The sequence below is a fragment of the Cydia pomonella genome, chromosome 4, assembly GCF_033807575.1.
Source record: "Cydia pomonella isolate Wapato2018A chromosome 4, ilCydPomo1, whole genome shotgun sequence".
Classification (NCBI taxonomy): domain Eukaryota; kingdom Metazoa; phylum Arthropoda; class Insecta; order Lepidoptera; family Tortricidae; genus Cydia; species Cydia pomonella.
Window position 1 is genome coordinate 23,301,680 of NC_084706.1, and position 25,852 is coordinate 23,327,531.

The 25,852-nt window shown below is 37.5% G+C and overlaps 1 protein-coding gene across 7 annotated transcripts in view; it reads left to right on the forward strand.

The window, feature by feature from the left end:
* Window positions 1-25,852, forward strand: part of LOC133517310 (SH3 and multiple ankyrin repeat domains protein 3) — a 382,488-nt gene that overhangs the window by 326,851 nt on the left and 29,785 nt on the right. For all 7 annotated transcript variants that reach the window (XM_061850562.1, XM_061850565.1, XM_061850566.1 and 4 more), the window contains 2 exons: window positions 23,173-23,298; window positions 24,314-24,494. In XM_061850562.1, coding sequence (XP_061706546.1) covers window positions 23,173-23,298; window positions 24,314-24,494 — 307 coding nt within the window. The remainder of the gene's footprint in view (window positions 1-23,172; window positions 23,299-24,313; window positions 24,495-25,852) is intronic.

The following is a 25,852-nucleotide window of genomic DNA, read 5'->3' on the forward strand; positions in this document are numbered from 1 at the left end:
TTGAATGTCTGAAATGAAATAATTGCGTTATTGTGCATAAGTAAATAGTTTCTGTGTTGGCTAATGCTCTTATCGAACAAGAATGCAGTTTTTCATGGTATGTTTTTGCGATTTCTATATTTGAAGGTTGCGTAGACTTTTGATTACGAGATTTAATAGTTAGCTTATATAAATCAGTCACAGTGTATTGCTGTAATGGTTCTGATTTCTGATTTATAAAACATACCTACTGTATAGTTTTTTTATCACAAATTCACTGTTTCCATCTTTACCACTTGGATGGTTGGCATTTCAACTTTGTGTTTCTCCAGAAACTTCTTGCCTAACACAGCGTAACTTTGGGATGAACTGTCGCCTGCGATATTCAATCCAATTCAATTCAATGTTTTATTTCAGGCTTGAAGTCCATATTATGTTATTAATACAATGTACTTATGAAATGAAATTTTAGTAAATTACAATAGATTATATCTAACTAAAAACTTTGCATATACACACCAAGTGCTTAATGCGCATGCAGCGCTGTCCTGCGGGCCAGCATAGGGCTGTCCCAGCGACGCACCAACGCGCTCAGAATCCCGTTGGGGCTGTCGCGCAAGAAGTAGCGCGCACCTCTTCCTCATGACGGCCACGAAGCCGTCCGTGCGCGCCTCCGCGAACATGCCGGATGCACCAGCGCGACAGCCCCATCAGCACTCGGAACGCACGAGCGGACGGATACAACCTTCAATAAAATGACGCACCTACTATGCTCCCATCTTAAAGGCCAGTAACGCACTTGCAACCCCTCAACGGTATTAGACTAATATTATGGCAACTGTTGTGATTTGGAGCCAAATAAAACTGTAAATTAATTAATTACGGTTTATTCAGGGTTATAACACGCGTTCTTTACATGACCTCCTTGGTGACAGAACTCTTTTTGTGTTGCCACTGTAAAATACTGTGACAGGTTATTACAGCAACATACTAATAATATTAGTCTAATCCCATTCGAGAAATGGGCCCTTGTCAAGTCGTATGGGTTTCCATGGCAACACTCTAATAATATTAGACTAATACCGTTCGAGAAATGGGCCCTTGTCAAGTCGTATGGGTTTCCATGGCAACATACTAATAATATTAGTCTAATACCGTTCGAGAAATGGGCCCCTGTCAAGTCGTATGGGTTTCCATGGCAACACTCTAATAATATTAGTCTAATCCCGTTCGAGAAATGAGCCCCTGTCAAGTCGTATGGGTTTCCATGGCAACATACTAATAATAATAATATTAGACTAATACCGTTCGAGAAATGGACCCATGGTCTGGCAGGTGTTGGTGTTCGTGGGCAACGGTAATTAGGCTATTTGTCTACTTGTTTACCTCCTGTTACATTTACACCTTTCTATTAATTTTTTATTTCCATACAAAGTCATCTCTTTTGAATGTACCCAAGTAGATTTATTAACCCTGGGGAGTTACCGAGAATAGCTTGATAATTACCAAAGTTCAATTATGACCACAAAATATATGTTTTGTAAAACAGTGAAAGCGTTATAATGACATCGAAACATTAAATGCTTAATTAAGTTAAAAGAACAGCTTAATTAAACGTTTACTTAATTGCGACTTTATTTTCATATTTGGTCATCTCGTTCTCTTATCAGATTTTTTTTATTACATTCGTTGCATATTAGGTACATTTAAAGGCCCTGATCGACGGGCGAGTAAAACCGCGGTTTTGCGGCTCGTCGGTAATGCTCGCCGGTGTATCATTGCAATACCGCGGTATTATATACCGACGAGCCGGGCTCGTGGCTCGTCATGTATGTTTGATTTTTTATCGGCTCGCCATGAAACCGCGTGTCGATCATAACAAACTTCATATTTTGAGCACGACATCTTGAACCGACCGCGATCGCACGACTGTTTTGCTCGCTAGTCGATCAGCGCTGACGAGCCGCGAGTAAAACCGTCGCTCTAAAACCGCGGTATAATAGCTCGTACGTCGATCACCCGCTTAAGGAAATAGATGAGATGAGTTAAAAAGAAATAGGTAAATCAGACACTGATCGACGGGCGAGTAAAACCGCGGTTTTGCGGCTCGTCGGTAATGCTCGCCGGTGTATCATTGCAATACCGCGGTATTATATACCGACGAGCCGGGCTCGTGGCTCGTCATGTATGTTTGATTTTTTATCGGCTCGCCATGAAACCGCGTGTCGATCATAACTAACTTCATATTTTGAGCACGACATCTTGAACCGACCGCGATCGCACGACTGTTTTGCTCGCTAGTCGATCAGCGCTGACGAGCCGCGAGTAAAACCGTCGCTCTAAAACCGCGGTATAATAGCTCGTACGTCGATCACAAACCTAGTACAAGCTTTAAAAATAACCAAAAATTACAAAATAGATACTTTATTAGAGTTGTATACAGTCTCGAAATGTCGAATTACACAAAAAAACTATGATAAAAAATACAAGCAACAAATACTAAAATTCTTTAGAGATATGAAAGTCTCTAAGTTTGAGGGATAAAATATAATCATTAAATTATCCTTAGAGATATAAAGGGTCTCTAAAACTTGAATTCTTATATGTATAAATAATTAAAAGGCAAGAAATTAAATCAGACAAACCAAATGGAGTCTCTCACGTTAATGCCACTCAAAAGTAAAGTACTTATAACATAACATGTAGCCCGTGTAAGCTTAAACAGACCGGTATCCACAAACACTAATATAAATAAACAATTATTGTTTTACAAGGAACAAAGTTGTTGTTTAACCCCTCTTGCGTTATAGAGCGTTGCAAGGGTTTCATTTCAACGCACTAGGGTTAAACAAACTTTGCTCCCGCTTGAAACAAAAAACTTTTCACCACACCAACGCGAGGGAAATATACACAAACTGTAAAACATCAAAGAAAATCTAACCAGATCCAATCCAAATTAACGTTATTTAGTGTTTATCGTTCAAAATCATGATTTAAAAGTAAATTCTACCAGCCAACATAAGGAAACTATTCAAAATTTACATCATATTACTTTGCCACTCTTGAGAAAAAATTGCAATTTTCTCATCAGTTATTGAAAAATCAAGAGAGCGTTTACGAGGGCGCCAATTTTAGAATTTCGAGCGCGTATTTCACTCGAAAATCTGTGGAAAACGGCGAAAATTTTTGAAATACGAGTATTCACCACTCGTTTTCAATTATATTAGTAGAATGTAAATGCCTAATTAGTAGTGGAAATAGTATCAAACGGAGAATACGAAATCGAGCAATCGAAATTCAAAAATCGCCCTCTTGATTTGGTTAAAATAACAATTTTAACGAGAACGGATCTCTATCTGAAAATCTATTGACTGATACGGGTACTTGGGGTAACTCCAGCCAGCAGATCCTGCAGCAAGAACTAGGGAGGGGAGACTACAAGGGGGGGTTGCTGGTACAAAATAGCTCTGTAAGCTCGCATGACTCTGCTGATTGATTCAACCTAAGCGGCAGCGAGTCGGTGGATTATGTCAGCGTCACATCACACCGGCTAAGCCTCAAACGCAAAATCAAACAAAGTACGCTCGCACACCGGCTCATTACGCAACAACCCCTGTCACCCCGCCGTAGGCACCCGCAGCCTGCCCGAGACACCGGAGCACCCAGTAGATAGGACTGAAGTGTACGGTTTGCAATCAGGATAGTAGGAGAGACTGGAAAGTTTTAGCCGACCCGAATACAAGGCATCGTATCTATATGTAAATCTATTGACATATACTTTTGCCGCGTTGTTGTAAGCTATTTTTGCTGACTGCGAGTACATCGCGTTACCAACATGGTGTGAGGTCCCCGTCCCTTGCGTAACGGAGATTGATCGCATGTCCGCTGTTGAAAGAATTGACGCAAAGCTTAATTACAACACCGACGTGAGCTTAGCTACTTTTACTTTGTACTATGATTGTAATTTAGAGATTTGTAATCTAGTTAATGCATAATCGGTATGAAGGTAATGCTAATACAAGGCTAATGCGCTTTCATCCATAACCATACATGACATTTTCAAGCAGTAAGTACTAAATATTGTTGCTTACCATAAGGTCGAAATTTGTTTATAACCTGTCGTTATGGCAAGCGACAATGTGGTACCTTTGCTTGAAAACGAAACATATTGTAACATGGGTTAAGAGTCACACAAACCTAACCGCCTCTCAGTTTAAAACGAGATTTTGAAATAGCATGAAATTTGACATGAACATTCAAGTAACATATCTATAATACGAGTGTATGTCTGGTAATCGTTTTAATACGAAGAAATTAGAGCGAGCAGAAGTTTTATATACAAACATACAAAGTGTAACAACGAAAATTAGTATCAGAGGGCCTACCGCGAACCACGTTCGACGTTTTGCCTCTCTGTCGTACTTGTAAATTCGTACGTGAGTGTGATAGAGAGGCAACACGTCGAACGTGGGTCGCGGTAGGACATAGATACGTATGTGTTTTAAATCCAAAACCGCTCGGCTCTCCTGGCTTAGCCAGGACAGGACGGTAATAGGGTTGTTTCCAATTTTTTGAAACGCTTGTATTACGTTCTATATTAACTAAAAGTTGCCCTAAAATTCAACTTTTACACTAAAAACGGCTTTAAATATGTTAAATTAACAAAATATATTTTAACAGATGCTTTCGCGCCCAAAACGCTCTTTGAAAATTGTGTGACGTCACAGTTTACGGTTTGGCACATAACTACATACACACGTAGAAGATACGAACTGTCAACTGACATTTGTCATTTGTTGTTTATCGCCTAACTGTCAACAGTGTCAATCCGAGAGTTGTGACGTCATCAGAATCCTCAAAGACGTTTCGAGTTTGGTCACGTGACGTGTGCCAAAAGATATTTTAAATTCAATATTTACAAAAATATGGTCATTACAGGCCCCCGAAAAGTAGTTTAACATGTTCTTATAATCCAAAATAATTTATTGGGATATTATTCTGCCCTAAGATTTGTAGATGGAAACAACCCTATTAAGCCACATCCCCACGGGCGAAACTTTACACGACACGATGTTTACCGCTTCATATAAAAAGTACTCCTCGGAGACCCTAGGTGATTCGCCCTCTATACTTCAATTTGGAAACTACATATTATAATCCAATAATAATTATGTTCCGAATCCAAAACCGCACGGTTCTCCTGCCTTAGACAGGGCAGGACGGTAATTAAGCCACATCCCCACGGGCGGAACTTTACACGACACTAATACAACCGTATGTTCGCTCAAAGCATTGAGATGTTTACCACTTAGGTATATGTACTTATAAAAAAACCGCTCGGAGACCCTAGGTGCTGCGCGTTCTATACTTCAATCTGGAAGCGACATATATAATCGAATGAGAATCGTGTTCCAAATTCGGAACCTCTCGGCTCTCCTGCCATAGACAAGACAGAACCGAAACTACATATTATAATCTGATGCAAATCGTGTTCCAAATCCAAAACCGCTCGGCTCTCCTGCCACAGACAAGGCAGGACGGTAATTAAGCCGTGTCCCCACGGGCGAAACTTTAGGTACACGGTACACGGTAAGATAAATGTGTGTTCGCTCAAAGGTACCCAAATTTCCCTGGAGTTCTATGGAACCTTTTCTTTGTCCCAATTTCAACGCTATTCAAGGATTACTGTGTTCTGTATTTCTCAGAAAGGCAGGACTCATGCAGTGGTAGATAGTTAAGGTACTATACGGGTTCAGACTACACCAGCATTACTGCTGCAGTATTGCGGCGCGGCATTGCTACCGACTGCTTTGCTGACGCAAATGTCAAAAATCCGCCGTGGTCGGAGCGCTGTGGGTTGAATTCAATAATACGAGTTCTTCTGGCGCGCGGTTTCACAATAATCTATATTGATCTTATATGTAATTTCGGTAAGGCAACTAAGGCAAGCCCGGTTTTTGTGCTTGAATGGAAGTACCGCCACTGACCCGGACTACACATGTCACTGTGAATTTCCTTGATTGCTGAATAAATTGCGTTGCTGTCGTTGTCGCATTGCAGTCGCGATGAGTACATTCACCACATCATCACATTCATAAACAAAAACGCTTTTAAAATGTAACACTGATGTTAATATCGAGTTTATAATACGCCTTCTAATGCGCACGAGATGCGCTGAGACTAATTTCAAATAAAAAACATAAACTCTAATCTTTTCGCGGATTAGCAAAGTAATATTTTTTGTATTAATATTTTTAACGTTTTGGAATGTATTTTCTAGGGGACACTTGACGCATAGATAGATATAGTCTGCTCCTAACTTTTCCATTTAAAAAGGCGCGAAACGTAATTTGTAATGTAACAGGAATTCTGCGTGTGGACGGCAGTCGGCACTACGAGCGTTACATGTATCGCTCGTGCCGAATCCATCTGTTGTCGGTTTTTAGCGCCAACACAAAGGCGCTCGCAGTGCCGTCCACACGTAGACGTATATTGCACGTAACCTTACATTACATGTTACACCCGTCTGGATCCGGCTATAAATTCTTCGACTTTGCCGTCTACATTTCTAAATAAACATATCTTATTTGATACATTTTGGATAAAGCTCTAATATCCACAAACAGGAGTCCGTATTACGGGTTAATGGAACCATTTACCTGACTTACCATATCTGGACACAGCTGTGGCATTTCTCGGGCAAATAATAACTGTAACGGTGTGCGGTTTGAGATTCGCCCTCGATTCCGGCTTTACATATAACCACAACATTATAGCAAACATTGACAATGGGCTAGTTTCTTATTCTGATAATGGCGCCTATTTAGTTTGGGATATAAGGCTGCCTGTTCACTGAGACGGAGATAAGGGTCGTTAGAGACGTGCGGAATTCAACAAATAGTATTGGTGAATCTATTGCACTGAAAATAATAACTAGCCGAACTTATTGAGGAATTCCAAAAATAACTGGACTTATTTAAGTAATAAAGAATTAAATTTTTATCAATATCCTATATCCCGACTATAGCCCGAGCCCTCTCGCACATGAGAGGAGGCCTGTGCCCAGCAGTGGGACGTATATAGGCTGAATTATTATTTATTATTATTAATATCCTATACCGATTTTGTTGTTTCAAACCGACTCGTTGCCTGGTGTAACACATGCTTCGCAATAGTTGCATCCCGGGCGATAATTCGTGAAGTGGTTAAAGGCGATGTCTAATGGACCCTCGTGGACGTCAACTGCCGCTCCGTTTGTAGGTTGGGGAACGTATATATGTGCCACAAAATACGCCCTTTTGTATAAAGGTGCGGAAATCCTCCATTATGCATGGTCCGACACGTACTAGGCTGTTTTTTTATACCCTGAATATCCAAACATTCATCCTTTCACATTCATGATATTAGTAGGATTAGGTACTTTATCAATGCCACAAACCGCGAGGCAATTGGTCCCAAGACTAATTAGTTTTGCCAACTTTAAGGTATTTAAATAAGGATTAACAACTATTGGGATAGCCGGACTCTGAACAACACTAAAGCGATATTTTAGCGTACACTCGACAGCAGAGATATATATATCAAAGCGGCCGAGGTGCTCAAAAATATCTGAACACGCACTCTAGCGCCTTGACAAGAGGCGTGTTCAATCAATGAACTATGTAGTGTTGGTATCAAAAAAATAGTAAAAAAAAAAAAAAACAATTCAAATGCACCTAAATTTATAGCAAGCTAATGAATACAATCAGGCGTTACTTTGCGGAAATCCATTCTAATCAAAACAAATAAAAAACTCCGGCGGATTAGCAAAGTATTATTTTTGTTTTCTATCAAGTTAATTGCCTTATATAATTATGTCCAGTTATCGCGCTAAACTACTTACTGATCATTACATTCATGTCAACCAATTTTCCTGACCTCCGACCAACTCTGTGCAAACCAGAGTTCAACTTTATGATTGTCCTCTTGACCAGGCATAAGTATGATGGATAGCATTATCCACGTGATAAAACAAGCAACACTTTTCAACACCGCGCAATTGAATGAGACAGGCACTCTTATTATTAGACTATCACGTAGGTAAGAGCGACCATTACCGTACTGGCACTACTGGCCTCATCACGAATTATCATTATCGTTATTGCCGCTAGTAATTATCGGAAAGGTGCCAGTAATGGCGGACGGCGTTGTGACACTTACGACAGTACACGTCCGTCGGTGACCGCTGATCTAGTAAATGGCGGCGCGTTTACTAAACCTACTTGAAGCTGTACTAAGCAGCTTAACAGTAAAACTACTTGCAGCTTAGTATTAATAAGCTCAAATAACTAATCTAAGAGACGCGATTTGAGATTTAAGGGATATGTTTCTTGTATATAATTATTCCTACTACGTTAAAGTTATTGTAGCTAGCATACCTTGATATTTGGCGTGTTAGCTACGAGTACTTAGCTAGTGTTGGTACCTATAAATATTAAGATATTTATAATAGTAGATTTTTAAACAGCAATCGATGACTACTATTGACATATGACAGAAATGTAAAAATTTTGTACGATTAAAAATTAATAATGAAGGTGTCTGCTGTTAAGCAGCTGTATTTAGTTACAAAACTAGCTACTTAAATTAAAAAGTGTTTTACTTATGATAGGTAATGCGGATCTGAAAAACGTAGAATCTCCCTTCTGAATTCATACTGGATTACTCATAAAAGTATTTAGTTACATTATCATTATGAATTTCCCAAATTACTCCTTGCATTGTACATTGCAAGTGCAATGCTTGCTAACTTACTTTACCGGCGGCGCCGAGGAAGTGACATCCACTAAAAACGCATTAAGTCGGATTCGACGACATATCAATTTCGCACCGCTATAAACTAGCCACTTTCACTAATAGTTATTAATTATCATTAAAACGTCGCCAAATTATTCCTAGCAGACATGCTTGGCAGGCAACCACACTTGCAGTGAGTCACTCGCCAAGCAAGTAGCACCCAGTGTAAACGCAGCACCCGCCTGTCGGGTCGGGTCAGACCACACATCAATTGCGCCCGCGGTAAATTGGCCAATCTAATCGGTCAATTCGCGCTGCATTGTTTTGAACACAAACTGTTTGGTCGCCTTACAATAAATTGGTTTGTGTAATTTGATTTGTTAGATTGCAAACGTGTTTAAGGCGAAGTACTCTTAGCCTTTGTTGACAAAACTATATAAGGTAAACGTTCCACGTTCCACCTCTATTAAGTTTAAAATTAAATGTGAGATGTACTGGGACAGTGACGTTTACCTATTATGCTTTGAATTAAAGGAAAAGTGAATTAAAAGAAACACTCACTGTCTCGGGCAAGACTCGAACTCTTCGGGATGGATACCAGCCCGCCGCTGTATCAACTGAGCTACCGAGAGTTACCCGTTGACAGCGAATATTTCCAACATATCCTTCATATGCGCCTTAAAGGTGCCTTTCGTATTCAAACTGCACCAGTACAGCCGCCATCAGACATATCGGAGCGGCCAAGATGCTCACAAATATCTGAACTCACCTCTATTGTCAAGGCGTTAGAGTGCGTGTTTAGATATTTGTGAGCACCTTGGCCGCTCCGATATATCTGATGGCGACTGTACCTATTACTGCTGCAGTATTGCGGCGCGACATTACCGCCGCAAATACGTACACTACGCGTATTACGTGCACTTCAGCTCGTTCGTGCTGCGCGTCCCGCGGCCGTTGCTGGAAACCATCGCGAGCGCGGACTTCTGGCCGAAGGGTGTGATATTTCGGCGATTTCGTGGAAATCTGCTGAATCCCGCACCGGAACAGGTGGCACAAACGAAAACTGCGTCGCCAAATAGATTTTTAGAATTTACGTTTTTAGGGTTCCGTACCCAAAGGTAAAACGGGACCCTATTACTAAGACTCCGCTGTCTGTCCATCCGTCCGTCCGTCTGTCTGTCACCAGGCTGTATCTCATGAATCGTGATAGCTAGACAGCTATAATTTTCACAGATGATGTATTTGTATTTCTGTTGCCGCTATAACAACAAATACTAAAAAGTACGGAACCCTCGGTGGGCGAGTCCGACTCGCACTTGTCCGGTTTTTTATTATTGTTTGTATGTTGGTTTTAAGGTATGTATCTATATCTATGGGCTTTAGTTGCCTGAAAATAAATGATATTTAATTTTAATGTCTAAAATCCACAGATTTTGACATTAGCGGTAGTAATGCAGTAATGTTGCGCTGCAATACTGCTGCAGTAATGCTGGTGGTTAAACCGGCCGGAAGAGTATAACTACTTATACTATTATACTTCTTAGACGGCTACCGGAGTCAATATCGCATTCACCAGTAGCCATGCGACCCTACCAATGTCGGTCAATATCGTTCTCCCTATGTGTCTTATAAATTGTACATGCAAAGTGATTGTTTTGTAAATTGTTGTATAAATTGTGGTTATGTTTTGCTAATTAGACTAATAAGTCCAATCGTAGCTTCATTTAAATGGGATACAAATACCATCGACCACACCATTAACTATTATTATTAAATTTTAAATTAAAGAAGATCTACTGCTGGTCGATATATATGCGCAGGTCACTATGAAACGGTACCTACTAAATAAATAAGTACATTATGTAAAATTTTATAATATTTCAGAAAGTAGTTTTGAAATGAGAGCGCGACTTCAATTGTATTGCGGCTAGATTCGTGTGGCTTATAATAAGCGACAAATAATGTACAGAATTGCAGATGCACCTCACCGCCACGCGCTCGCGTGCTGGTGTCAAATTAAAACGATATTACGGAGGTTTTGGAACGCAATGCCATTAAAGGCTAATTTATAGGTGATAAATAATGGATTAACTGAGATCGCTAGCCGTTCAAAAGAAATTTATTCGTATTATAAAAGCGTAAACTATTATTAAGTCCTTGAAGTTTTAGATTTAGCTAGTCAACTGACCGTCTAGCATGAGTTGCGTTCTCACGCGCGAGTGCATACTTCAAGGACCCATTTCTCAAGACTAATATGATTAGTCACCAAATCGTATGGGTTACCATGGCAACACACTAATAATATTAAACGAATACCGTTCGAGAAATGGGCCCTTAGTCGCGCAAGAGAACGCAACTCATGCTAGCAGGTCAGGCTAAAGGCTAGTTCTGCCTACGTTAGTAATTTAGTCAAGTGGCGTGTGTTTGTGACTTTGCATGTTTAAAGGGTCCCCTTAGGCATGCAATGGCACAAATACTCGCCTCTCGACTAATTTACTAATGTAGTCCGAACTAGTCTTAACTTTGCACAAATTCATATGAAATTATGTCCTTTATTAGTGGCACTTTCATATTTTGTTCTGTCAAATTCAGTGTAGAGTTCGTCTAAACTAATTTTGCACAGACTTGCACAGAAACAAAGTGAAGCAGTGTCATTATAAACGTCATACTTTCATAGAAATTTACATTAGTGATGGCATTTCCACACTTTGTCAGCAACCTTAAAAATCACCTGTCCCTTTCTCACCTCCCTGTGAAAGACCAAGAACAATACCGTAGTGATAATTAAACTTTCACAGTTACCGAGCATTGGTAGTAAACAAAAAGTGTGAGTTAGTGGGGCAACGGGTAATGGTGAGAATGGGTGCGTGGTCTAATAACGACATCTGTGCCCATTGTATGCATATTGCTCTAATTGTACTATAACCGGAACACCTACGGTGAGGTTAGGGTACACACAGACATACATCGATCAATATAACTCGCATATAGTTAATCCTTAAAGAGCACAGCGATATGTCATCTCGCTCGGAGCTGAAGCACTTTTGAGGCAGTGTCTTACCTGAGCGAATAACTCGCGAACGCGAAGCGGCGCGGCGGGCCCGGGTCCTTTGATACCTATGGAAGTGTCCTACGTGGGCGAATGCCGTTGGGCCGCCGCGCCGCGCCGCGTCGCATTCGCGAGTCATCGCCCACGTAAGCCGCGATCATCCCCAGCAAGGCAAGTTCTCCATACAAACGTAGTTACGCTTTCATTTTAGAACGACTAGCTAGATTACTCTGAAACTTTTGTCTTACAATACGATAAGGTATATCTAGTCCTGTAATTAGTTTATGTAGATTCAAATGCCATAGTTTAAATAAAAGCAAAACAGCCCGACACGGATCCTGATAATATACTTACTATCATCAACTCTTTACAATCCTGCACAAAACTGTTTCTGCTTAGCCCAATGGTTGACTGGTAGAGAATGCCTCAAGGCGTTAAGTCCACCACTTGTACTCTTTTGTAAATTTGTGCAATAAAGTATTAATAAATAATCATAAATAAATAAATACGTATTGACTTTTATTTCGATTCCGCCGATCCCAATAATATCTATCTACGATATTTCTAACGTCAAAGTGACATTGGTTGCCCGAATCGAGCTGCTTCTGTCAATTGTTCTGTGAATTGTCGTATAATTATACGACATACAAACGATATCTAAATGAGAACTTATGTAAACTAGAACTTATCGTTATAGTATCTCATTCATCGAATCGAGCCGTAAATAGGTAAATACTTAAGGAGTTTGGGCGGGCAGGACTAGCCTACCTCCCACCCTGCACGCAAAACAGGCGCTAGTCGTCGAGTTGCTGTTAATTGGCCGGTCTACAATATAATAGTAAGTATACATTTTGTGCCCACACCTTGTGTGCCCACTACCTAAGTGCTTAGTAATATTTACAACCCTCCTACAGTGTGGCCTCCCACTACCATTGACAACACCCATACTAACTCTCTTTATTGCCTAATTATAATAAATTATTTAGAATGCAAATCCAGAGTTAAAACGAACAGAACGAGCCGGCAATAGAAAATAACTTATTTCTGTAAGAAAAGCCGCAAAAATATCTGACACGATCTTATCTGTAGAGCCATAAGAGCGTGTCAGATATATTTGCGGCCTTTGTTGTAAGTATAACATATTATAGCAGGTGACTGTACAAAAATGACAAAAATGCTATTATTCCTTAAACGATTTTTTAAATGATATTTTTGAATAAATCGAATATAACACTAATAATGTCAAAATGTTATATTTTAAGTAATTATAAGATATTAGATTAAGTATTATTTAAGTAACAACACTGTTGCTATGCCCTAACGGGTGCATGTTGTAACACTTGTAATGTAACCGAAGATATAAATAAAGACCTACTGTAAACACATGTAATAAATGATATGAATATGAATATGAAAATGAAACAATGAATCCATAGACTGTCTAGTGTACATTAAGTAAAGGTATATTTATACCTGTTTAATTAGTTTATGTAGTTTCAGATACCATAGAATAATAATAATATAATATAATTTTAATTTTATTATTTTTTATTTATGATGTAATGTTTGACGATCATGATGAGAAGGTAAACATAGTTTTGACGAATGTAGCAAATTTATAGTGTAATTTTCATCGTGAAATAAAGAAATCTAAATCTAAATCATAGTAAAAAAATAGAGCGAAACTAAGTTTTTCATACAAAATTTGTTTTTCCTCTATTTTGTTTGTTTTATAAGCTAGAGCGATATAAACTAAAAACAGACATAAATATACTTCATGTCATTGTATGAGTAAAGTTTCAGTACAATCCAACAGGTATTTTTAAAATGAGAACTAAACCCCGTTTGTATGGGAAAGTGAAATTCTTAACCGGTTAAATTGAAAATATCACAGCAAGATAGAACGAAAAGTGTTGCTATCCCTTTCTAACGCCTGAGTTTAACCGGTACTAGAGTACACCTCCCGATAACACAACAAAATCCACTCACGAAGAACACCATCACTTAAGAAGTGTGCAAATTCACTAAAAAACCTTTAGCCTCCTAAGATTTTCACATTGACGCGAAAATCCATTCATTATCATAGATTTACGCGGCTTGAAATTCATTTCGGCTCTCGCTCCTGTAAGAAATAGGTAATCTCAGAGGATTTTTAAAGGCTCAATATACTGAAGAGTGAATAGTGATGTGTCAATATTCCCGGTTTTTCGAAGTTAATCGACTTTTTTTAACGTCGTAAGTTTCAGAGAGATATTTGCAGTTTGGATTTTTTATTTCATAAGATTTCAAACCTCTATATAACTTTGATCGGAATCGCTTCATCGATCGCAAAATTTGTCCCATTTTCAAGTTTTTATGTTACATACATTATTGACTAATTAATTAATTGACTTGGGTTTTTAAGTTTTTATGTACCTATGTAAGACTAAAGCGTCTCCTGAAGTCCTAACACTGTTAAACTTAACTCATTTAATTGTTCTAGCAAAACCTATGACGATAAACGACGCAATGTAAAGTGCTACACGCCCAATTTTTTTTTTAAGTGGCCAGAGACAGAAGTACCTAAGACAAGTGACACTGACAGCCGTCTTATTGTCTCAGTAGAATCTTATTGTCTGATTATCACCTTTGTCACTTCAAGGCCTCAAGACGTAAATATTCAAATGTTTATTATATAGCGAACTAGCGACCCGCCCCGAGTTCGCACGGGTTAGACAAAACCTTCACAAATTATATACCTAAACCTTACTTAAGAATCACTCTATTGATAGGTAAAAACCGCATAGAAATCCGTTCAGTAGTTTTTGTGAGTTTATCGCAAATATAGATTTGAGTTTATACAAACAGACTGGAGACTTTGTTTTAAAAGGTGTAGTGATTTATATGAAATTAAAATTATGTAGGTACATAGATAGTTTATAATTTAAAAAAGAAAATGGGTAACTTTTTATCTTGGAATTTGGATGTAATAGGGGTTGCAATTTAATACTAGATTATAGTACTCTACGGCGTACAGGGAGAGTAGGACTCAATTTAACGACTTCACCGGGGCAATCGCGGATAGTTTTCTAAAAAACCGTAACATCTCGAGGACAGAACATCACTAGTTGACACACGGGTATATTGGGAATCCGAGCCCGCGGCTCAGAGTGCCACATTTCCATATTTCAGACAGTCATACAAGCGCCGATATAGGGTTTCCTTACAATATGTGCCATGAAAAAATAATAACATATGTGTAGTCTTATATTGAAGCGCTGGGGGCCTAGCGGTAAGAGCATGCAACGTGCAATCCGGAGGTCGCGGGTTCAAACCCCGGCTCGTACCAATGAGTTTTTCATAATTTATATGCGAAGTATCATTTGATATTTATTTACCAGTCGCTTTTCGGTGAAGGAAAACATCGTGAGGAAATCGGACTTATCCCAATAAGGCCTAGTTTACCCTCTGGGTTGGAAGGTCGGATGGCAGTCGCTTTCGTAAAAACTACGGAACCCTAACTAGTACCTACGCCAATTCTCGGGATTAGTTGCCAAGCGGACCCCAGACTCCCATGAGCCGTGGCAAAATCCCGGAACAACGCGAGGAAGAAGAATGTGTAGTCTTATGAAGCGGCGGCTTTTGTTACGTCATCTTGTGGTTGGCTTTGAGGTCGATTCTAATTTTAAATAAATGGTTTTGAACTGGGTTTTAAACGAGCTTGACAATCGTCTAGTGATTGGCGCGCACCTCACGCCAGACTAACTTAATTTGGCTTGCACCAATCATATTGAGCAATCTTCAAGGTATCAAAATAAGATCAAAACCGTAACATGATGTGAAATCTGAATCGGGCTCCTAATAGCGAAGCCTTTATATTGTATGTCACTCAGCAGATACGTGTGTGTGTGTGTGTGTGTGTGTGTAGACTCAATTTGTTTTTAAAGCTTTCACGTTCGATACGTTCAATTTTGTAAAAACTATAAGTAACCAATGAAGATAATTGGAATTAAACTTTATAGATCGTGTCATTCACGAAGACGCGTGCCTTAAACTCGTATTGTCAAGTTATTAAAGGTTAGATTTGACAAATCTACACGTCATCGTGGATAACCATGAACTATATCTGAAATTAATTTAATTGAAATTACAGTATGATATAATCGTCGTAAATCCGCAGAAATTCAGACAGTCTACATACCAGAAAAATATAGGTAAGTATATTAGCTTCTTAGATTAGAACTATGATTCATCACGGGAAATGAAAAACGTTTTTATTTATTTTATTTCTTTTAATAAACCATTATAAGTTGTATATCAATTCAGTATAGATACCGTACATAAAATTTACTTCCATAATAAAAGTGCTCACTAACAATATACTATCACACTAAACTAAAAGCCATTTTGCGTTCCACAAACTTCACTAAATAGATTAAATGCCTACCGAAACTTTTATATTTGATTGGAGTCTCGGAGTTCTAAAATCGAATTTATTTCAGTCAACCGAGGTTTATTCTCGAATAAAAATATAAATGGGGTTGGCCGGTCGAAGTATTAAACAGATGGCGCCATCATAGCTTGCCCTGTCAATCCCTAGAATTGTGTCAAATTCTTGTTTTTTTTTTTTGGAATTTTGTGACCTGGATTCCAGTACTTTAAGCCAAATATCATAGAACAAAACTAGAGACAGGGGCAAGCTATGATGGCGCCATCTATGCAAACCTTTGACAGTTGCCAACCCCATTGAAATAGAATCAAAACCCAGTGAGCCAGAACGATTAATATGTCAAGTTAGATTAGTACGTGAGTGAATTGCAAAAAATATGTAGGTACATAGTAAAGGTTATTTATACTTACTACTTTAGTAAGTACCTATAGTTAGTCTAAAGTTAATTGATTCCAGTGTGCTACGACAATTAAGCTATTTAAGTTATACAATACAATACAATTTACATGGTTGATTTTCGTAACACAAATGAATTAATTAACTTGACTAATCACAGCTTGTTCAATACGCTTAATTACGTAATTTTTTTTAGAATTCACCCAAACCTTTCACGCCAAATATTGGTCAAAATTCAAAATTCAAAATTCAAAAATTTATTCTGCAAGTAGGCCTCAAGGGCTCTTTTACAAGTCAATACAACATTTATATTTTCAAGGTTCCTTGAAATCTCTTTTGTTTGGGCTTAATCTTAAACATATTTTGTGAAATATGTTTTTACCGTGTCTTTATTACTTAATTGTTAGATTTCTATAGAAGTGAATGTGCTAAACTGCCAAAAAAATATCTAAAAACATTTTGCGTGACAGCATAAAAACATTAAAAACTTACTGTCATAGTGACCATAATGCTACGCGAGGGGTGTAATTAGTACTCCTAGTAAACTTTGACGCGGAATTTTAATTCGACAAAGTAGAGAGAATAATAAGTTATTTAAAAAAAAAAAAAACACCATTAATTGTATACAGAATTCAGGTATGTAAATTGGTAATGAGTTTACCGTGTTATAATACTTTTTTTTATAATTGAGGCTGATGTACCTACTTACCTACGTTAATATTCATCGTTCTACTATTTTCACCAAATACTTCTACAATTTCCTGTCAATTTACTCCGTATAATTGGATGTCATTATAATAATCGGATTAATTGAAAATTTAATTTAATTTCAATTGACTTCCGCTGAGCATAGGTCGAGAGACAAACGCAATTTGAAACTGTTTCTAATCCGCAACGGACAGTTCTTGATGAACAAAAAGTCTTTCTTAGGCGTCTGACCGCGTATTTTCATTGGAGTTTGTACATCCCCGATATAATGTATATGTATGTTGCTTATGTTAGAAATATAAGATCATTTATATCATTATTATTGGCAAAACACCCATTACTATCAAACTATTACTATATTGATACTAGTTGTTAATATTAAATAAAAATACGGTCATTGATTATTTTACCACAGTATTGCATTGAGGCATCCGGTGTTACATTTCGCGTTATGTTATAATACTAAATAATCTAATAGTATGATAAACATATATCATAATTAATTAAGTAATAACAAAATAATTTACAAACGTTTAAAAGTGGTAATAAATGTAATCTTTGATAAAAAATGTTAATAAAAAGGATTGTTTGGTGGCAGTCAAGATGGCGGCACCTGCGGAAAACCTGTGTTCCTCGTATTTGTTTGTAAAAAGTGATTACATAAATACTCTACAGTTGTAATAGGTGTTTTACAACTGTATTTGTATTTTTTTTAAATACACTGTTGTGCTAGAACCGTTATTTACCACAAAACGTGTGTGTGTGTGTGTGTAGAGTCGGACCAATCTAACTCTGCGTGGCATTTGCAATGATAAAGTGTGGTAAAGTCATTATTACTGGAGGCTTATTCTTATTGTAATAACAGGTTACGAATTTGATCAGAATTAGTTATGAATACGATCTGTCAATGTCAAAAGTGTCATTTAGTCAACCATAAAAAAAACTAGATCAAATTCATTACAATTGGAATAAGTTATAAATATAAATAAATGTCATATACAAAGAAAAAGTGACTAAGGCCTCCAGCGCCCATGGCTGGAATCGAACCATCGTCATCTGCTGTCGCGGCAGGTTCCTAGATTCCAGCCCTGGGCACTGGAGGCCTTGCTCACTTTGTCTTCGTATAAGATAACATATATTTCGGTTTATAATTCATTTAGTAGTGTTCCTACTTGAAATAAAACATTAAACTATTTTCAAAACTCTAATATAGTAATCGGAATAAGCCACCTCGACGATTGCAATGCCTCTTGAAGATGAATCTCGTCCCAATTCCAGGAACTATTGCCGGTCAATCAATAACGCAACCGCGGTCATTTGCAAACTGCATTTCCTCAGGGCTGTCGACACTAAATAATAGGATCTAGGTTTAAAACCACACGCGTACCGGACCGTGACTTTGGTCCAGCCCGAGGCTTGTTCGTTCGTGTGGAAGATGGTCCGCCGTACGTCCGTTAAAGACGCAGTTACGAGAGAGAGAAAGAGATATGCTGTCTGTTACGGCTTTAAAGTTCAATAGATAATTAAAAAAAAACAATTGCTCTATTTATTTGTTTTTACACCACGTCAGCAATTTACTAGACATCTACATACAAAATTAAAAAATTCTATAGGTTATTAATTTTTATTATATTTTTATGTCATTCGGATGGCGACTGCTGTCCCAACGTTGACGAAATGTATCTATAAATCTCCTTGATGTTACAATCACTGGTTATGTATTTAATCTGGACATAGATATTTCTGGTTGAAGAAATGCTGTTGACAACTGACAGATCTTATCCATGACAAATCCCAATATCAGAACTACCCTCTGTTGATAAAATGAGTGACGGATTGAGCGTTTTTAATCACGACATCAATGCGGAAACGAAATTGACAACAGTAAAGCTGCAGTCGCCATTTAAATTTAACCTACATTCTGATTTCGCATACACCTATAGCTACTTACCCATATGGCTACATGCGTCATTTTTGCAACACCTACGCCACCTAATACTGTCGTAGTCATTTCAAGGTGTTGTAACCCTAAACATTCAAGTCAAGTTTACACATCCATCAATTCTCCATCACCAATCTTAACCATTATGTTCATTTGTTATCTTGGCCTTATGCCCTTTGCAATACGGGCTACGTGAGTAGGTGCCCTAGGTGGGCTAGGTTATCTGTATTTATAGCATTAACTTACAAAGTTCCACTGTCTTAAAATCGATGTTTGACAGCTAAATGTTATGAATAATGCCAGACACACTATTTAAACGTGATGCGTGTTGAATCAAATCAAATCCATATTATTGTCTATGTCCGCAGATTCACATAATGAACACCCTGGGAAATTTGATACTATTAATTGCCTCACCAAACATCACCGATTATTGCATGCGATTTGCAATACATTGCGGCATTTGATTGATCGATGGAAGTCTTGGATCTTACTTAACCGGCAACTATCTAAAATTGTAAGCCGTTTAACGTCTGGAAAAGCCTTAAAAGATAAGGTTTTTTAGAAGTCTCGAGAATGTTTAAGAATTCGAGAATTTCGACAAAAAATCCAGGAATTTATATCTATTACTTTTATTTTAAATTTTGACCGAAGCTGTTACTAATTTCATTTTTATCTTATCGGTGGCCTATGCCCTCTGAAATGCGGTCTAGAGTTCTAGACTAATTGTTTTGTCACCAATACCTAATTGACAAATAATAAACATTATCAGTAAACTCCAGTCATTATTTAGGCTGCAACCTGAATCTGTCAAAAATAATTTGTTCTTAATCGATATTATACAAATTAATTTCAATAATTCATGAGACATTGAAAGCGATAATCTTGAAATAATTATTCTTCTCTAGGTACGGACAATGAATATTTTTAAATAGGGTGTATAGGTACAGTCGCCATCAGATATATGGGAGCGGCCGTGGTCAAAAACATATTAACACGCGCTCTAGCGCCGTGACAATAGAGGCGTGTTCAGATTTAAACACCTAGCCGCTCCGATATATTCAGATATATTGGAGCGGCTAGGTGTTTAGTAGCGAAAGTACTTTATTAGGGAACCTCTATAACAGATTTTTTGCGCACTTTGGCAACCTGGCGCCATACAATCCGTAAGTGCCTACATACAAAGCCAAGTGCACGGGCATTAGCGCACCAATTAAACCAGACGTAGATTAACGACTGCAGATTTTTCTGTAGTTATTTATGCCGTGTTTAGCGTGTTCTGTAGAAGTGAGACTATTTTTTAATAAAACTTTAGTCAGGTACTAATTACACTGTTATTATTAACTACTTGCCCATAATGAATGCCCACAAACAAGATAGTGTGATTAGTAAGATAGATCCAATTATTTTGGGACTGTCTTAAGAGTAACTGAAATTAAAATTGAAAGTCTTTATTTCAGGTCTGGCCCATATTTTGTTAGTTTACACTGCACTTAAAAATTAGTAGCACAGTCTATTACATACATTTTATAATAAATAACATTTTTTTTTTTAATAAATTCACTCAATCGATCAATTATAGTTTAAACTTCCATCTATAGGAGTACGTTTTTGCATAATGCAATAGAGGTTACATTCGCATGGCTGCAGCAAAAGCGTTGTTGTTTTAATTTATCCCCACTCGTTGCGAATTTCCTATTTTACGCACTTGTATCGTAATGTACTTTAAAGTTATGTTTAAAATTCGAACATTTTACGTCTCTCATATGGGGTATAAATGAATAGTATGGTAAGTAATTACTTAATTGGTTAAGAGGGAAGAAAAGCTTTGAAATTCTAGCGAAATAACGGTATTTTTTCTATGAAATTACATTCCGGGAGAAAACGTTTTCCACTTACTAAACCATGGAGAATGGAAAACTTTTAGAAGTGGCAAAACGTTTTCACTTTTTGTATGGACGATCACGTGGTATACTTCCCTCTTAATAATTGAATATAAAAAAAAACATAAATAGGTGTATTTTACTTATAAATAGGTGTATCTTTAAAAACTGAGCTAAGTAAATTCATATTCCTTGATAACAGTGATTAAATGCATTCGATTATCCACAGTGATTTATAAACCTTCATACACATCAGTAATTACTATGTTGAAAGCTCACAATAAATTGATGCACTTACTTTTAATGCAATTTACGTGATAAATTGTCTTTGGTTACGAAACGAGTTGCATGTGTGTAATAATATAGTTGCTTTTATGAACGTTATTTGTAACGATTGGATCAACACTTTGTGGGAACAATTTTTCTTCGTAATTCTTTGTAGAGTCGAGCCAAGCTGACTCCGCACAGACTTTTGAAGGACAAAATGTGTTAGTGTCGCCATCAAAATCGAATTTGTTTGAAAATATGACGTTTATTTTGGCTACATTTTATCTACACACATATCATAAACCCTTTGATAAACCGCAAATTACGACCAGCATAAAAATAAACTGTTTTGTTACAACAAATTTCTTATCCGTGAGGTCATTATTGCTTCCTTATTACATCAAAATCAATTTTATAATTAAGATGAAATAATATCTGAAAACAAAGCAATTTGATTTGCCCGTTATTCTAATATCAGTCGAGTTGAAGTTTTATTCGAAATAAAGTGTCAATTGCACACAATTAATTTTGACAAACTCGCATTGATGTCGAACGATATGGTTGTCGGCCCCCGACTCTAGTTTGTCTCTGGATAAAAAAACTACGGTTCCATGACATGCGTGAAAAAAGTAAAATTATGTTTTTTGGTCTGTATACAATTTGTTTGATTTGTTATTTGGAAACGAACTACTTATAACAACATTTTAGGTTTAACTTTTAACTAAAATCCGCGAGTCCCTTTACAGAGAAACAACGCTGCATTGCCGGTCGTACATCATAAATAGATTATAAAATTTATGTAGATAAACAGTATGTAAACATAATTAGGGCATTAAAACACTCGTATGATCCTTTTATGAAACTCAGTTTCATAATGCCTTTTAGCAATCACACATCAGCTTTTTTAATATCAAACAAAACACAGGTATATCTTTACAAACTCAACTACAATTTGATACCTACTGCAATAGAATCAATACTTATTACTTGCCTATCTAGTAATGTTTGCGATTGCTAGCGATAGTTTAATAACAATTACGTAAGTTGTGTTTACATAGATTAGAAATGTGTCAGTACCTTACCTAATATAAACATATCGCAGCAGTATCGAGCAATGTAAAGACAATGAAAGTAGGGTAACTTACCAGAAGTCTGTTAGCTATTTAGGGATCAGATCTTAGATCAAGGTATTCATTTATTAAACGTGATAATGCCTAACATTTTAGTCCCCAATTTTAAAGACAGGACAAATGCCATGCCAAGACAGTTTGACAGCACAAATGCTAACGCAAGCTATACACATTTAACGCGTACCTTCAGGACCGGACCGGACCCACGGCAAAATCGTAAAAGGTCCGTCCGTATTGCATATTTTCAGCCGAACATCTTCTTAACTATTATTCTACTAAAATATTTATGCATTACTTGGAACTCGGCATGAACGTTCAGTCAGTATAAAAACGCGGCAAACTTAAAAAAATTACCTAGTCGCGAAGCCAGGCTTATCGTCCCATAGAAAATTTGAATTTCGCACCTTTTTCTACTGACAAAGTTGTAACTATAGTTTTCGTTGCTATAAATCGTTATACAAAGGAAATAGAGCGAGTAGAAGTTTCGCATACAAAACTTTGTATAGTTTTACATATAATTTATTTGTATTCTTCGATACAGTTCGATACATCAATACGTTTGTGTAAGTCTTAAGATCCTTGGCAGCAATACTGAACCCTTGTTGTTGTTTCAGGAGCTGAAGGAGAGCTTCAACTATGGCCTGTTCTGCCCGCCGGTCAACGGCAAGGCGGGGAAGTTCCTGGACGAAGAGCGACGCCTCGGAGACTACCCCTTTAATGGGCCCGTCGGTTACCTCGAGGCAAGTTTAAATATACATGTAAACGTTTGTATATTTTACTCGATCACTATATAGCTCATATAGGTACGCAAATGGCCAAACAAAAGATAAATTTAACACACAAATTACCTAATGACATGAAACTGGCCATATAACTACCAATTTTTTGGATTTGCATTTTAATAGCAAAACTTGGCAGTACTATAGAATAGAATATCACTTAAGGATCCCTATCTTACGCATAATTATCGAAAGAGTTATAATGTAATGATAGTCGTATTATCATTAGTCATAACTCTAAAACCGTAAACTTTTCAGGAATTTCCTTAGGTTATCCTATAGATAGGTTAAGTCAGGTTTGTTTTATGGCAATCCTGAAAAGTTACGCAATTCTGAGAAAAACCAAATGATGGCTAACGAAAATGCGGACAAACAATACATTATGACTTAAAACTTTATGGGAAACAATAGAGACCCTATCACTTATATCTCCTCGTACAGTCGAGTTACGTGACATTAGTCAATGTAAATATGTATGTTTAGCGCATAATTTATACAATTTCATGGTTTGATTAGTCCCAATCGTTTGGTAGAAAATGTAAGTATAAAGTAAGTAATCTATTTTTAATATAAAATGTCAGATTTATTAAGACATAAAGATTACCAGAATAAGAAGAGTCCAAAAAGGCAAGTGGTTACGCCATGAGCATTTTTTGACCTACTTATACAACGTTGCATACAATACTTTTTCTCCGACACAACTAATAAGCGCGGGATACGTCAAAATGAAAAACCTTGTCTATGGTGAACTTTGTTTTTAGTTGAAGTTCAGTAGACGGTGATGACATTAAAAAAAAACATGTTTGTAAGTTGGCAGCAATTCACTTAGTATTAAACTTTGAAAACTATATTAATTTTGATTTTGTTACTTAACCCATTTCTTCGTAATGTCGTAGGTGAAGGACGCCATAGATTTTAAGGACAATTGAGCGCAATTTCAAGGCGAGAATTTTAATGTGAATTTTAAATTTTCCAGCTAAAATACAAGCGGCGCGTGTACAAAATGCTGAAACTAGACGAGAAGACGCTGAAGGCGCTGCACTCGCGCGCTAACCTACGGCGCTTCCTCGAGCACGTGGCGCACGCGCAGATCGACAAGCTCACCAAGGCCTGCGCCAAGGGGCTCGACCCCAACTTCCACTGCACCGAGACCGGAGGTCAGTAGAAACTACCACCAAACTAAACTAAAAAGTATATTTCAAAAGGGTTCCGTTGTATAGTAGTGTGTAGAGTGTATGAGAACTGCTCAATTTTCTAAAATAGGGTAGGATGTAGAATAGTCCTTAGAAGGTATATCCTTACGCCTTACCTTAACAATGACGGACCTCCGTCATTGTTAAGGTAAGGACCTTGCCTACACCTTGCCTACTTAAGAAAATTGAGCAGCTTCTCATACAGACAGGCCAAAGAAAATGTAGGTCAAGTTCGCGCTGCTGTTATCCCCAACAGAAATTTATGACACGCCACCACTGTTCCATATGGACAATTTTAGTAACAAAAAACCGGCCAAGAGCATGTCGGGCCACGCTCTGTGTAGGATTCCGTAGTTACTCTTCCGTCACAATAAGCTAAACTGGAGCTTAAAGTATAGTAAATTGTTAAACAAGGGATGAAACGGTACCTTTCACCCGAGTTAAACAAATAGGCAAATTTGCTTAATCAGTAGGTACCTAATTAAAGTAAGTCTTTTTACTATGAAGGGAAAACTTTTTGCGATAACTCAAAAACAGCTAAACTGATCATGTGCGCTATAGTTTTCATTTAATGTCTTTCTTAAGCTCTACTTCCACAATTTTTTTCATATTTTTTGGACCTATGGTTCAAAAGTTAGAGGGGGGGACACATTTTTTTTTTCTTTCGGAGCGATTATCTCCGAATATATTCACTTTATCAAAAAATGTTTCTTCAAAACCCCTATTAGTTTTGAAAGACCTTTCCAACGATACCCCACACTTTAGGGTTGAAGCGAAAAAAAAAATTCACCCCCACTTTACGTGTAGGGGAGGTACCCTAAAAAAAAAATTTTTTAGATTTTATTGTACGACTTTGTCGGCTTTATTGATTTATATATCCATGCCAAATTTCAGCTTTCTAGCACTAACGACCACGGAGCAAAGCCTCGGACAGACAGACAGACAGACAGACAGACAGACAGACGGACATGGCGAAACTATAAGGATTCCTAGTTGACTACGGAACCCTAAAAAACTGAACTGGAGCATTCAGCAAATGAGCTGTGACTTTTGTATATATTCATATTTCTTATTTGTCAGAATACAATAACATATGGGTCTAAGTTCGATAAAACTCAATTCTGGTTGGTAAGAAAGTTTTCTCGAATCCATCAACAATAGATCCGATAGAAGTAATAAATCTTCTGGCCAGCGATAAATCTTCGACAATTCAGTAGGATTTACAATATATATTGTATGTTCTATAGTTGCACTTGCGTCGTGTCTACTACGAGACAGCTATGTGTATACATAGGTATACCTTCACAGATAAAAAAGATATC